The sequence below is a fragment of the Rhododendron vialii genome, chromosome 4a, assembly GCF_030253575.1.
Source record: "Rhododendron vialii isolate Sample 1 chromosome 4a, ASM3025357v1".
In the NCBI taxonomy this organism is placed as follows: Eukaryota; Viridiplantae; Streptophyta; class Magnoliopsida; order Ericales; family Ericaceae; genus Rhododendron; species Rhododendron vialii.
The window spans coordinates 31,958,885-31,972,481 of record NC_080560.1 but is presented as its reverse complement, the minus strand read 5'-3'; the positions used below and the strand labels follow the sequence as shown (position 1 = coordinate 31,972,481).

The window sequence follows — 13,597 nt, the reverse complement described above, 5'->3', positions numbered from 1 at the left end:
ATGGCCTTAGCTTCCTTTTTTGGTACATCTGTAGCTCAAAGGAATAGAAAGGCACTAGTTATGTTCATTACACAATCAAACCAATCAACCAATGTTGTTGCATGTTACAAGAGATGATGAGAGAAAAATATAAATTTTCCAATCTTTTCTACTTCGTAGTGAGAACGGGCAAATTGAACAAATCAATAGAAGATCCCTTATGCTTACAATGGTTCGGTTCAATATCTGTGGTAAAAAGCCGACGTCCATTTGTCATTGTTGGCTGAAAATGATGTTCTTGGTGCATCTCAGATGCACTAGTTTCCACTTTGCATGGAAGCATGTAGGTTGCAAGATGACTAGGGATGCATATGTGGCTTATAAGACTTTGGGACACATTTAAAAGAAGGGAGATAAATCCCAAAAGCATCAATTCTGTAAAAACTAGAAAGAAAATTGGTCATAGATCAAGATTATACATCGTATAGAAAGAAAAGAAAATGGAAACTAATTTGGACTCGTGAATCATGCTAATTTGCTAGGGAGTTACTGCAACCTTAGTCACATAATGTGCATGTGTGAGCGCGAGTAGAAGTAACAAAGTGAGTGTGAAATCGTCTTTCTATAATATATATAATACAGATCAAACCCTCCCCCATATCAAAACAATTTTACTCCATACTTGCTCATCAACTCAGCTTCCTGAAAATTCAGACATCACTCAAGCTGCTAAAATTCACCAGATTTCCCTATCTACGACACTATCAGAATCCAAACAAATCGATCAAGCTGTGATTTATGTGGTTAGGCTTTTGTTAAATAGAAAGATAAACAAATACTCTCAACTATTATACCAAAGATCAATTGTAGATTCATTTAACCAATTCAAGAAAGAAAATAAGAAACCTAGGATTATAAAAGAGATATGATTCCAACTTGTGCAAACAAATACTTTTTGAAACTGATTTTTAGGTTGAGCATTTCAACAAACATTGGATAGGTGATATTTGTTCATTTCACCAAATTGAAAGGGATGCGAAGCCCAAACATTGAATAATACTTTAAAAAAATGGCAAAATCAAACTTATCCATCAAAACTCAATGCTACAAGGGAACGCAACATTAGTCATCAGTAAGCACCACAAACCGAAAACAAAACCAAAATCCAGGCACAAGCAATGCTACCGTCACCACATTCGCAGATTTGTTGACTCAAAAAAAAAAAAAAAAAAACTCATAAACAAATGGCTAAGCAAAAAGAGAAACCCATTTCATTACCAATTTGAGATTATCAATTTTTTAGCAGACTAGAAACATACAAGATGAAAAAAGAAGCAGAGATATGAAAAAACCCAAAATTAGAAGACAAACCCCAAAAGTACTATTTAACAATGTGAGTATAGATGTATCTAAGAGGCTTTGACCTTGGTTGCCTCCGAAAAAAACAATCCCAACAAACCTTGGATCCTGAATTGTTGCGGCGTTGTGAGAAAATTCGGTTTAGGGTTATTTGCGTGGCTTCGAAACAATACGGTTTGAGGACCGACGTACGTTCGATTATTGCAGTAATGGAGAGAGAGAGAGAGAGAGAGAGAGAGAGAGAGAGAGAGAGAGAGAGAGAGAGAGAGAGAGAGAGAATACTAGTACTAATCGACCAGGGAGATAGAGAGGGAGAGAGGAGAGACGATGAGAGGAGCAGAGAAAAACGTTTGAGAAAAAAAAATGAGGGTTATGTACTTGTATATAAGGGTATAATTGTCTATTCAACTTACCACATCATGTCTTGGTGAATATTTTTGCTATTGTCATGAGAGGAGTGATTTCAATATTGGAGACCATCTGGTGGTAATAAAACCTGGTCTTCTCCACTTTCCCGTCATTTTCCCGATTCTCTCTGTATGTCCGGCCTCGCAGGCCCAAAACCTTCGGGCCATCTCAGGGTTCAAATCACATGCTCATCACTCTCTCCCCGTTCTTCTCCTTGTCCCGCACCCTATGTAAACCAGGGTTTTAGGATTCTCTCTGGAGCCACCATGGAAGCTGTCTCCAAAATCCACCACCGCCACCAGCCACTCCGCCACCACCGTCCACCATTCTCAACCCCCATTTCACTTCTCTTCGCAAGAACCCCGCCGCCACCTCCATCGTCCCTCAGATCATCAGTCAGAGCAAAACCCTCCTCCTCATTACTAGCCCCCCTCTTGTCAAACCCTAAAACCCATAAACCCTACTTCGCAGAAACCCCAAACCCCCTCCCTTTCTCTCTCGTCAAAACCATCACCCTCGCCGCAGTCGCAGCCACCGCCGTCTTCTTCGCCCGTTTCAACCTCCAAAAACCTCTTGTTGCGGCCGCCGCCTTTTCCGCTCCGCCCACAGTGGAAACTGAAGCAATGAAAGAACCAATTTCTGATGGCGAGAAAGAGAGAGGCCTAAAAAAGTACTTGAGCTCAAATCCGGATGACATCAAAACCCTCCGGAGCTTAATGGAGTTGAAGATCAAGAGAGGTAAGCTCAAAGAAGCGATTTCGATTGTAGAGAAGCTGATAAGATTAGAACCCTCTGATATAGAATGGGCATTGTTGAAATCCTACTTGCATTTGGATAATGATGAGCTTGAAAAGGCGAAAGTAGGGTTTAATGAGATACTAGAGAAAGACCCGTCTCTCGTGGAGGCCTATCACGGGCTGGTAATGGCGGCGTCTCAGTCCGATTCGGAATTTGAGTCGAAGGAGATTGAGGAGAGGGTTAGGGAAGTCATGGATTTGTGCAAGAGAGACAAGAAGACGGACAAATTGAGGGACTTTAAGCTTTTGATTGCGCAAATGAGGGTTATTGAGGGCAATTACAATGATGCATTGAGTGTCTATCAGGAGCTTGTGAAGGAGGAGCCGAGCGATTTCCGGCCTTATTTGTGTCAGGGAATCATATATACTTTGTTGAAGAAACAAGATGAGGCAGAGAAGCATTTTCAGAAGTACAGGAGATTGGTTCCTAAGGGGCACCCGTATGCGCAATATTTCGATGATAATATGATTGCAACTAAGGTTTTGGCGCAGACGATGGAAAAGGAGAGAGCGGCTTCGAAAGCTTGAGGGATAGGGGTAATCAAATTCTGTTTGAGAAATGGTGGATAGATAGCTGCTTGGGAGTTCATTGTTTGTGGTGGGTGAAGTAAAACTGAGCTTCTTTCTTACGACATTACTCTGATCGAGTATTGGATGTTAGGTCTTTTTTCTCTTGAAAGTGTAGCTGGACAGTCTAAGGCGAAGACAATATCCCCCGCCCAAGCTGTGTGCCCAAGGAAGTACTGGTTCCAATAACCGTCCATAGAGTAGGAAAGTTCTCATCATGGTCAATGAAAGTTTTTGTGGTTGGTTAAAGTGGCTTTATGCCTATATGGGTCTGAAACTAGTATAGGAAGGGAATATACACTAGTTGTCTTTCCAATGAGAAAAGATTTAATATGACAGCTTTCGTGCTTTCCTCTAATGGCATGCTTCAATTTTGTTTTCACTTCTGGACCGATATGCTGAGAATGAATTACACTTTTGTTTGTGTTAGTCTGTCATGAAGGTCTGCTTTACATAAGCTGGCAATTATTTGTGTGGTAGCTGCATCATATACTGATACTCCGAAAGTTGGTTTTATGGAGTTTATATGTTGGATGGTGTAAGCATGTAATTTAATTTGACATCTGTATTTAACAAGACTGCTTCATTGGGATCTGTTGAAAGATCCCATGTTTACAAAGTTAGGCGCATGACATATACTGAGCTTCCGGCCTTCTTTGGGGCTGAGTAGCCTTGTGTTTCCTTTGGTTTCACTCGTGCTGGAAGATATTACCGTTGAATGAACAGAAACAGCTGCCTAGATATTCTTTTCTTTTGTAGTAATTGGTAGGCTAAAGCTAAGTGACAACTTTTTGCATGATCTCTATCTCAATCCTGACACACTACTTCTCAAACTTGATTAACAAGCATCCTTGATTTGTTGGCTTGCGGTTCTTATCCTTTCTCCTATGGCCTTCCATTATTGCCTGCTCTCCTTTTAAGTCAGTAGAAAATCCTCTCTCCTCTAGTTGGCCTATATAGTTGGACATCTCACTACGTGTGATTATGAGAGAGGGAGGATTCTATGATAATATGTACATTCTCTCTGACAATTAGCCCATAAAATCCTCGGGGAAAGTTGAGGTTTGTTAAATTCACTTAGCTACTATTGTTTGTTTCGTCGAAGTTATCTTACCCGTCAAGATAGTATTATGAAGCCCTTCCAGCACTGCTTTTGGATCTCAATTTGTAATATTTTTGCGTTAGGAAATTAGTGATGTCCTTTACAGCTATCTGGCATCAAAGCTTGCTCTTGCCATGTACAAAAACGAAAAGGTAGTTAAGCTATCTTGCACCAAAGCCTATTTTTTTCGTTTTGTGAATCTCATCAATATCACATGGAATTGTGCCATTTCTCTTGCTATGCTTGATAGTGAGATTTCTTACTAGTGTTGCGGACTGCTGAAAGACATAAAACAAGTGTGTTCCCCTGCTACGGACTTGATTTATGTTTGTGGTTTGTACTTATCTTTTAGTGCATTGTCAGGTATGAGCGACTGAAGCTTTGCAGGCTTGTAAGTAGCACACAATGTAGAAAGTTCTAACGGCTTTTCATTTTTTGCTGTCATCCGACCATGCCAATATTGATGCTAATTTTTGTAGTTATGTGAAGAATGAAAACCTGATAACATTGAAGGGTCATTGAGTTTCCCCATTTGAATATGGGACATGGGAGGATCAGTATATTGAGTTGAAGGAGAATTCATCCACATGAATGATTGAAGCAGCACAAACCACCAGACCAGTTGACGTAACAAATCGAGTGAAGACTAGGATGATTGGAGCTATGTATTCTCTCTCTAAGTAACTAATTTCCTTACATGGTTGAAAGTGATGCCCTGAGAATGATTGATCATGGGACTTGGCTCATTAGATCTCCAGAATAGATGGGACTTTCTTACGCTTTCATTCTGTTCTGCCTTCACTTTGTAATCTGTATTAGTGATCTCAATGCATCTTCACTTTTGACATGACCTAGAAGTCGCATGGTTTCCCCCAAAAGTAATGACGCACTGTGTAGCATAGTCCAACTGAACTTGTATTGTAGGGAAATGTATGCACATGCACTCGGGGATAAAACTGAGAGTTTCTTGTTTGCCTTTTAGTATTTGGTGATTTCTCCTTTCTGATCTTTGCATTTTAATCGCATGTTTTGCAATGGTAAGGTTCATATTGGGCTTCCATGTGTTTTTACTGTGACTGTATGATGTCCATGGGCTTCAAATTGGCATCAACTAAACGTTGACCAGTGCTAAAATATGAAGTACTTCCTAGAAAATGAAAACCCGTGAGAAGAATTTAAAATTCAGTTCATTCCCTCTTTCTCTCTTGCACTTGTTTTGCAAAATATATAGTATGTATTCAATCCATGCACGCATGTATGATTATATATATTGGTATGGTATCATTCAAGTTTGGAGCTGACCTGTTTGGTGTATACCCTTTTTGTGGCGAACTGTGGTTAGTTGTCGACCAGGAGGCGTGCACACTGTAGGATTAGTGTGACTTAGAGTCAAAGACTTCGTCACCTGTCACTGGTCTATCTTGCTGGATAATGAAGAGTTTCCAAAAATCTCTTGAGATGAGTCACCCAGTTTTTACACAAACTATGTAAATGCTGCCAATATATTGCTTTTAAGTGTGATTTGTTATGCTTGCTATGATTAGGGATGCAACCTTGAGTGCATGCAAAACTTTTACTGCATTTATAGCCATTCTTCAGAAAGGATGTTAAAAAGTTCTCAGCATATGTAGAATGCTGATCCTTGAGTTTCTATTTGGGTTTATCTGGAATGCAGATTTATGTTATATATGCTATCGAATTAGATTGTTTTGTCTGCTAAATGTTCTTATATTAACTGAAACGGTAACATTGGAAGCCCAACTGCTGCGATTGGACATACTTAAAGTGAATGGCTATGAAGTTTGTCCTCCCTTCAAGGACATCAAATAAAACTTAGTAACCTTGAAAACTGCAGTTTATATTCAGCATTTGATTCGTCGGAGTTGGAGAGTTGTCTTTGTTGACCACTCTCTTGCTAAGTTGCGAATTTATAAGAACGTGTAAGACTTCACTTCCAGCAGGCAGACTGTGGAAAAGACAAGGAAGGTAATGTTACTAATTACTAGTATAACTTTGTGGCAAGATAACACAGTACTTCCCAATGTTCTTTACGGCTTTGGAATCTGTTTTGTAAGCCCTTGTTTTTCTGAGATACGAAGCGTATCTGATTTTGATTGACCAGAAAAAAACATGACGGATTAGATGATTTTAGAATTTTACGTAGCATTGCTGCCGTGATGTTTGCTTCCGTTTTGCTTTATGTAGCTATTACTGTTGCAAATTTCTTCACAACTCGTATGCCTTCCCATAAAAAATACTCCTCAAATAGCTGTTCATCAACAAGTGGAGTGGAGTGCAGTTGGTGTCTTCCTTATACAATTATACTCCCATGTACATGGGCAGTGTTCGATTCCCGCAAGCATCCATTCTCCTTTCGAAATCCCCTTGAATAGAGTAGATTAAGATTAACGAATCAAATAAAAAAAATAAAGAAACTCTTCATCAAAGGTAATGTCGCATTAGATTTATGTTACATTGCGGATGTTACTCGCTGCCGTTTCTGTGCGTTCTACTGAACTCAAAGACCTGTACTTGACTACTTCATACTTGTTCATATGTATACAGGGTGCTGGTTAAAAAATAAAAATAAAATGCCTGCTTAAGTTAGTAAAGATCTTCTTTCTTTAACATTTAAACATAATCTAGAAGGTTGGTCCGTATAAATCTCCTAATCAATTTCTCCTAAAAAAAAAAAAAAGCATTCTTGACATAAGTTGTCAATTAATTTGTTAGATGCTGAGAGTCACTCACTAAAGTATTTTTTCCCTTTTGGGAGAACTAAAATAATCTCTCTTCTATTATCAAGAACTAAACTACTATTCTTTATTGATGCATTTGGTCTGAGGTTTTTTTCTTATTCTCCTTCAATCTATTTTCTTTTTACAAGAAAATAAATTAACATTAGTGATAAAGAAATAGTAATGAAGAAGAAAACAAAATGTCTACTTATTGAATGTCATCCAATACAATGATTAGTACTAAGGCCCAGTAGTTACTAAATTTTGATTTTGGTATTAATTTTGTTTTTAATTTTTAGTAGGTTCGTGGTAAATTTTTTATAGTTGGTCATTCGTCTCAAGAAAGGGAGTTTAAAATTAACAAAAATGTGACCTAAAGAAAAAAAGACTTCACTAAAGACTACCAGCACAAATGTCATTTTTAGTATCATCCGATATGATTTTTTTCAACTCAGGTCTACATTTTTATTCTTGTCTGATTCTTCTCGTCAAGAAAAATGCTTAACTCCAAAAATTACGATAATAAATTAAATACACAATATTATTAAAAATAAAGGAATACCTAAAAAAATACTAGAGCAAAAGATTAGGAAGAAATCCATTTTTGTAGTAGTTTAGCAATGAGCTTGAACTTGAATTATGCGATCCCATTGTCAGTTGTGAGTGTAGATACTCCAGATCTGAGCCCATTTAATAGGGTAAACGGCTCTTAAATTTCAGCCGTTGGATCAATGGAGGGCCAAAACAGGCAGCAGCTTAGACACTGCAAACGGTTCTTAAATAATTATGAGCGGGATCAAAGACGAGTTTCGTCGAAGAAAGCATAGGAGCGTAGGCGTCCGCCTCTTCTCTCTCAGCTCTCTCTCTCTCTCTGTTTTTTTCGATCGGCCTCTCTTTCTCTCTCTCATCGAAGAAAGCATAGGAGCATCCGCCTCCTCTCTTTCTCTCCCTCCCTCTCTCTGTTCTCAGAGGATAGATTTTGGTTCAAATTCGGGAAAGGTTTCTGTGGAATCGAGAGGTTTTGGTAGAGTCTCTGTTTGAATCGAAAGTTGGGGGTGAAATTAGGGTTTTACGTGTTTCGGTTCAGTCCATGAAATTATGGTTTTGATGGTTGGTTTCCGTCGCTGATTAGATGGCTTATTTCGACGAACCTCGAGCAGCGCAACAAGGTGGTGTGGAAGGGTATTGACTACTCAGAAGAAGAGGAGAGGAAGAGGAATGATGGGTAAGGAGCTTCGATCAAATACACGACAGAGTAGGCAACTGCGGCCTCGTGGGTTCTTGTCACGACGGAGTGCCGTATTTCGACGACGAAGAAAGCCCAGGAAAGTCCTGTTGACAAACCCATCTTTCTCTCTCCCTCTCTCTATGTTGGTTGAGTTAGTGGATCTGATTTCTAGTGCTTTTTAGATTTGATTTATGCATTATTTTTTATGTGTAGTGTTCTCTTCACAATTTTGAAGACCGTAGGTGTCACAACGCTTGCTGCACCGCATGTGTAACTAGGCCCCGGCGTTCTCAGCGTAAAGTTCTTGGGGAGTTCGATGTTCCTTCCGCCCCAACGCTAATTACTCATCCCTTGCAGCAATTGGCCACCTGCTCGTTATAGGGGGTTTCGGGCAACAGGTCGACAATTGTCGGACTCTTCATTCAGGAGTGGGGAATATTCCCTTTGTATTTGAAGCGTGTCATCGAAGAAAGGGCAGGAGCGCTCGGCTCTCCTCTCTCTCTCTCTTACTGTTTACAGAGGATAGATAGTTTTCGGTTCAAATTTGGGAAAGGTTTCTGCAGAATCAATAGGTTTGGTGGAGTCTTTATTTGAATCAAAATTTGGGGGTGAAATTAGGGTTTTATGTGTTTCGGTCGATGAAATTAGGGTTTATATGACTTATGGTCTGATACAATATATATACATCTATTTCTATCGTACTTTTACAGATTTTTTTTTGTATGTAATCTATTCTCAAATTGAGTCAAACGTAGTTGTGGTTTATGCGACTTTGATCAACGATTTGATCCATGTGCGCTAGAAGTCGGTTCGAATCCAAGAAGAACGCCATGTCTATACAAGTATTTTGTTTTCTACTTTGACTGTTTCACATGTACTTGAACTTTTTATCTGGCTATTCTCTCTTACTTTGAGCACTAAATACTTGTACACATTCAACTACTTTGGTGCAATTCCTGGTTCCGGTGTGCATAACTAGATAATCTTATTGTTCATGTTAGTTTTTCTCCTTGGTTTATTGAATTTGTAGCCATGAGATAAATGCATTAACTTGACTGCACTTGACTTTTTGGTAAGTTCATAGAGATGCGCATCAACTTCTTTCAGATGTTCATCATATATATTACTATGTCAAAGGCTTTATCAAATGTATGCAGCAATAGATATGATAATCAGGATTTAGAAGCTATTTTGCAGAGTGATTTGGTTATGTAAGAGCACACGATCTAGGACAAGCTATTTTGCAGACAGATTTGGTTATGTAAGAGCACGGAATCTAGGACAAGCTATTTTGCAGACAGCTATGGTATATAAGATCACACAATCTAGGATAGTATTCGCCATCACCTTCATAAATGCTTTCAATTTTTCTCTTTATCTGGCCTATCACAGTGTGCCATATGTTCCAAATTCAGTTGTCATTCTTATCTTTTGACAAGCTCTTCCTACTAGAGCTTTCAATATAAACCACCTGGCTTATTTCTAATAGTCCTATCAAGCATGCTTGTTAACTCTTCCCTCATGTTATTAGCTTATTGAGGCTGCTAGATTTTGTCAAATGTCTTCCCCAATCTCATTGTTCTTAGTCTTTCGAGTCAACATCACAAGTTTTAAATATTAGGTTATAGCTTTGGGAATACTCCTTTTCTTCAACTAGTTCGAAGTACCAACTTGTGCTGATGTCCTTCAGGTTTGTGGAGGTTTCACTGGCTACACACTGTTTGAGTAGAACCAATATTTTGCAGGACGGAGTTTTGATCAAAGTTAGATGAATATCATGTACCATAATTTTAAACAGAGTACGTTTGAGACTCTGAGTCATTGTTTGAAAGCTGAAATAAACTAAGAAAGTAAGAGTGTAGTTCCTTTTTCTTAAAGAGCGGCGTGGCGTACTGTGTCAAGGCAACTGTAGACTTAGGACAATGAGGTGCAGCTACTGAACCACCAATCATCCCCGGCCCGCATGATTTTGCTATGTCTCTGTCATATATCCATGGAGTGAAATATTTTGTTCTGTTCATGAATTGTATTGGCCCCTGCAAAAGCACTGTTGGATTGCTATTCTAATTGTGTATTTTTTTGAAAGCTTAATAGGTGTTGTTAAAGTACGTAGTAGAAATGTAGGGTTGGGTGTTCATTAAAATGTAGGCTATTTTCTTTCATTATAACCTGTTTAAATATGCTTATTTTTTGCAGGAAGGTGTTAACTGTTGAGCAATAGCTCGAGTTACTATTTTAATCATTCTTTAATGTGTTTTGTCATATTTTGTAGGTATGCGTGTATTCATCCTCATGGTCATAGAGTTTTCTATACCATTATTCATGAGTTTGGGAAGAAAGGGGATATGATGTCTGCATTGACTGTATTTGAAGCCTCCAAGCAGAAGTTGAGTGGTCCTAATATGTATGCTTACCGCACAATAATTGATGTTTGTGGTCTTTGTGGGGACTACCTCAAATCTAGGTCCATCTTTGATGTACTCGCTTGATAATCTTCCGAAAAATTAATTTCATTGGCAAAATTTATTTTTCGGGTTCCTTTTGGGCATTATCTGCAATTTGTTGATCCATGTACTACTGTGTAAGTGTAGTAATTGGTATGTGGAAATTTGATGTTTCAATTGGCTATGGTCCTTGTATTGCTGCTTTTGCAGTCTTTGTCATTTTTGACTCCTAAATTATTTGGCCTTAGGCAAATTTTGGTTCACAATCACATTGTAGAGTTTCTTAATGATGATGATCAGTACGGTTTGGTCCCTCGTGTTCTGTAGAGTGATTGCATTGTGTTTATGTAGGTGCCAACTGCCTATCAATACTATTGTGGGTTTAGGGTGGCTTTCCTCACATTGTTGTTCTGACAAACTTACCAAATAGAAAATTTGTCATGAATCGTGATGACGCTTGACATTTATTTATATGCTTTGATGCACAAACATTGTCAGTCCATGTGCATAAGTTAACTAATCATAGGATGTGAGCATGAGCTCTTTCTGCAACCATTAGCAGCAGAGATCCAGATGTACACCTTTAGTTGTTCTTTCAAAGTTGTTTGTGTAGTTTGGAAGATAATTTTTTTGTTTTAGTCCCAATCTTCTAGCTATATAGAACATCAAGAGCTGATTAATTTAAAGTAGTGTTTGGTTACGATATTGACAAGATCAACATAACTGAATAGGAGGTAGGTCTTACATGCAGATTACAAAGGAGGGACCGAAGCCTAATGAAAAATTGGGCACAATGGAGCCATTCCAGGCTTTTATTTACTCTGCATAACTATTCATGTTAATTCATGCAGAACTACTTTTATGCCACCATATAAAATCCTAACAACGTATGATCTTTTGAATTGTTTACTTTAATATGTGACAGTGATTTCATTAATTTAAATTAATTGACCCCACAATATGCCATTCTCTTGTGACAATCTACACAAAAGATACTTGACTAGCATTTTGATTGGTTCATGAAGGTGTTCTTAGATATTTATGCTGCCATTACATTTAATTTCTTAGATATTTATGTCTTCAACAGCCTCATGATTGTGAATGCCTGTGACATTGGGCTTCGCAATGCATGTTTACAAGCATATGCGAGTAATCTCTCTCTCTCTGTCTCTCTCTCTCTCTCTGTCTGTCTCTCTCTCTCTCTCTCTCTCTCTCTCTCTCTCTCTCTCTCTCTCTCTTACTATTTACTGACGATAGATATTGGTTCAAATTTGGGAAAGGTTTCTGCGGAATCGATAGGTTTGGTGGAGTCTTTGTTTGAATCAAAATTTGGGGGGTGAAATTAGGGTTTTATGTGTTTCGGTTCAATCGATGAAATTATGGTTTTGATGGTTGGTTTCCGTCGCTGATTATATGACTTATGGTCTGACACAATATATATACATCCATTTGTATCGTACTTTTACCGATTTTTTGCACGTAATCTATTCTCAAATTGAGTCGAACATAGTTGTAGTATATGCTATTCTCTCTTACTTTGAGCACTAAATACTTGTACACATTCAACTGCTCTAGTGCATTTAATATGGCGTGTCTTGCTTACATGAATTGTTCTCTGGTTAGTAGTTGTGGATTAGATGATGCTCCATAGATTTGGTTGTTGGTTTGTTTCTTACACGTTGATTGATTTGTGAATTTGATATTAAATTTCATTGGATCTAATTTGACTAGGCTCTGTTTGCAATAGACATGAAGAATGTCATGTTCAAACTTAACTGCAGCAGTGGTTGTTTAGTAAATAGCCTATCTGTACAGTTTTTAAAATAATAACCTATTTGTGGCTCTGATATTTGCTCTAGCAAGAATTTTCTTCTCTTTCTTCACCCTCTCCAACAGTTTTTCCCTTACACAAAATTGGAAGATCAGAACAAAATTTGCAGCAATTCTTTTTGATCGTGCATTTGCAGTAAATGGAATCAATGAATGGAGATTCAGCTAAACAAACAAGGTATACTTTGACTTATGACTTCTCCTTCATCGTTGCTCTTGGTTGAAACTAGATCACAAATGGCTAATTCATTTTGGTGATATTTTCTGTAGTAGAACAAGAAAATTGAGGGAGTGATTCCATAAAGAATTCGAAAGAATAACACCCCAGTGTTAGAGAATCCAATACAGGAGGTATTCGCCTATTTTTCGAGCTTTATCTTCGATTCTTCCTCTATTCATCACTCAGGTATAAGTACTCTTGAATATGCTGGCACATTGTCTTTTCATCACTAAGGTATATGTACATATAACCCCATTATGTATGTATGTATGGTGTTACTAGGCTCCTTTAAGTAGGGGAATGGCAAAAAAAAAAAAAACCAAAGGGGAAAATTATATTTTCAATTAAAGAATTTTATAGAAATATGAGAGTTCTTGCTTTCGAGTCTTTGCTAAGTTGAGCCTTTGATGCGGAGGCTTCTAATGCCCAAAATAGTTGGTTGGCCTTGGCTTAGCAAAGCGGGCCATAGCCCAACTCTTAGGAGTAGGCTAGATTGATACTAGGCGCTTGGCGGGAAAAAAAGAGTAAATAGTACAAGAATTGACGTCAGAATTTTCCATTCATAAGGTGTCATTATGAGTCTCATCCATGAAGAAATAGGAATTCCTACCCATTTCCAACTTTCATTTTCTTGCAAAAATAAAAGAAAATTGGGAGAAAAAGTACAATTTATATTTCAAATTCGTCCACTTTCCCTACAATCTACTTGGATCGACTAATGAAACTTTTCAAAATCATTTCATGATCAATATGATGTTTGTGAGCATTTGAAGATTTGATGAGAAAGAGGATGGAACAGGATAGGAGAGGAAGCCATGCATCATTTGCAAGGCGCAATGGTGGAGACGAAAGCCGAAGGGGTAATTCAACAAAAAGGAGAAGTGTAGAAGCCAAGGCAAATGCATGGGAGAAATCAGACATGACT

The 13,597-nt window shown here is 38.2% G+C and overlaps 1 protein-coding gene and 1 long non-coding RNA gene across 2 annotated transcripts; one reads left to right on the top strand and one right to left on the bottom strand.

Moving 5' to 3' along the window:
• Window positions 1-1,863: 1,863 nt before the first annotated feature.
• On the top strand, window positions 1,864-3,468 carry LOC131323115 (uncharacterized). Its single transcript, XM_058354745.1, has one exon. It carries the CDS (start codon window positions 1,878-1,880, stop codon window positions 3,069-3,071), a length of 1,194 nt encoding a protein of 397 aa, XP_058210728.1. The 5' UTR covers window positions 1,864-1,877; the 3' UTR covers window positions 3,072-3,468.
• Window positions 3,469-9,184: 5,716 nt separating this feature from the next.
• Window positions 9,185-12,730, bottom strand: LOC131322265 (uncharacterized). The gene is made up of 2 exons (XR_009198792.1): window positions 12,531-12,730; window positions 9,185-10,662 (listed from the first exon to the last, which is right to left on the bottom strand). It is a non-coding gene; the product is annotated as an uncharacterized LOC131322265 (long non-coding RNA).
• Between the last annotated feature and the right edge of the window lie 867 nt (window positions 12,731-13,597).

Coding starts and splice junctions, on each gene's coding strand:
- LOC131323115 (XM_058354745.1), top strand. CDS start 1,878: ATGTCCGGCCTCGCAGGCCCAAAACCTTCGGGCCATCTCAGGGTTCAA.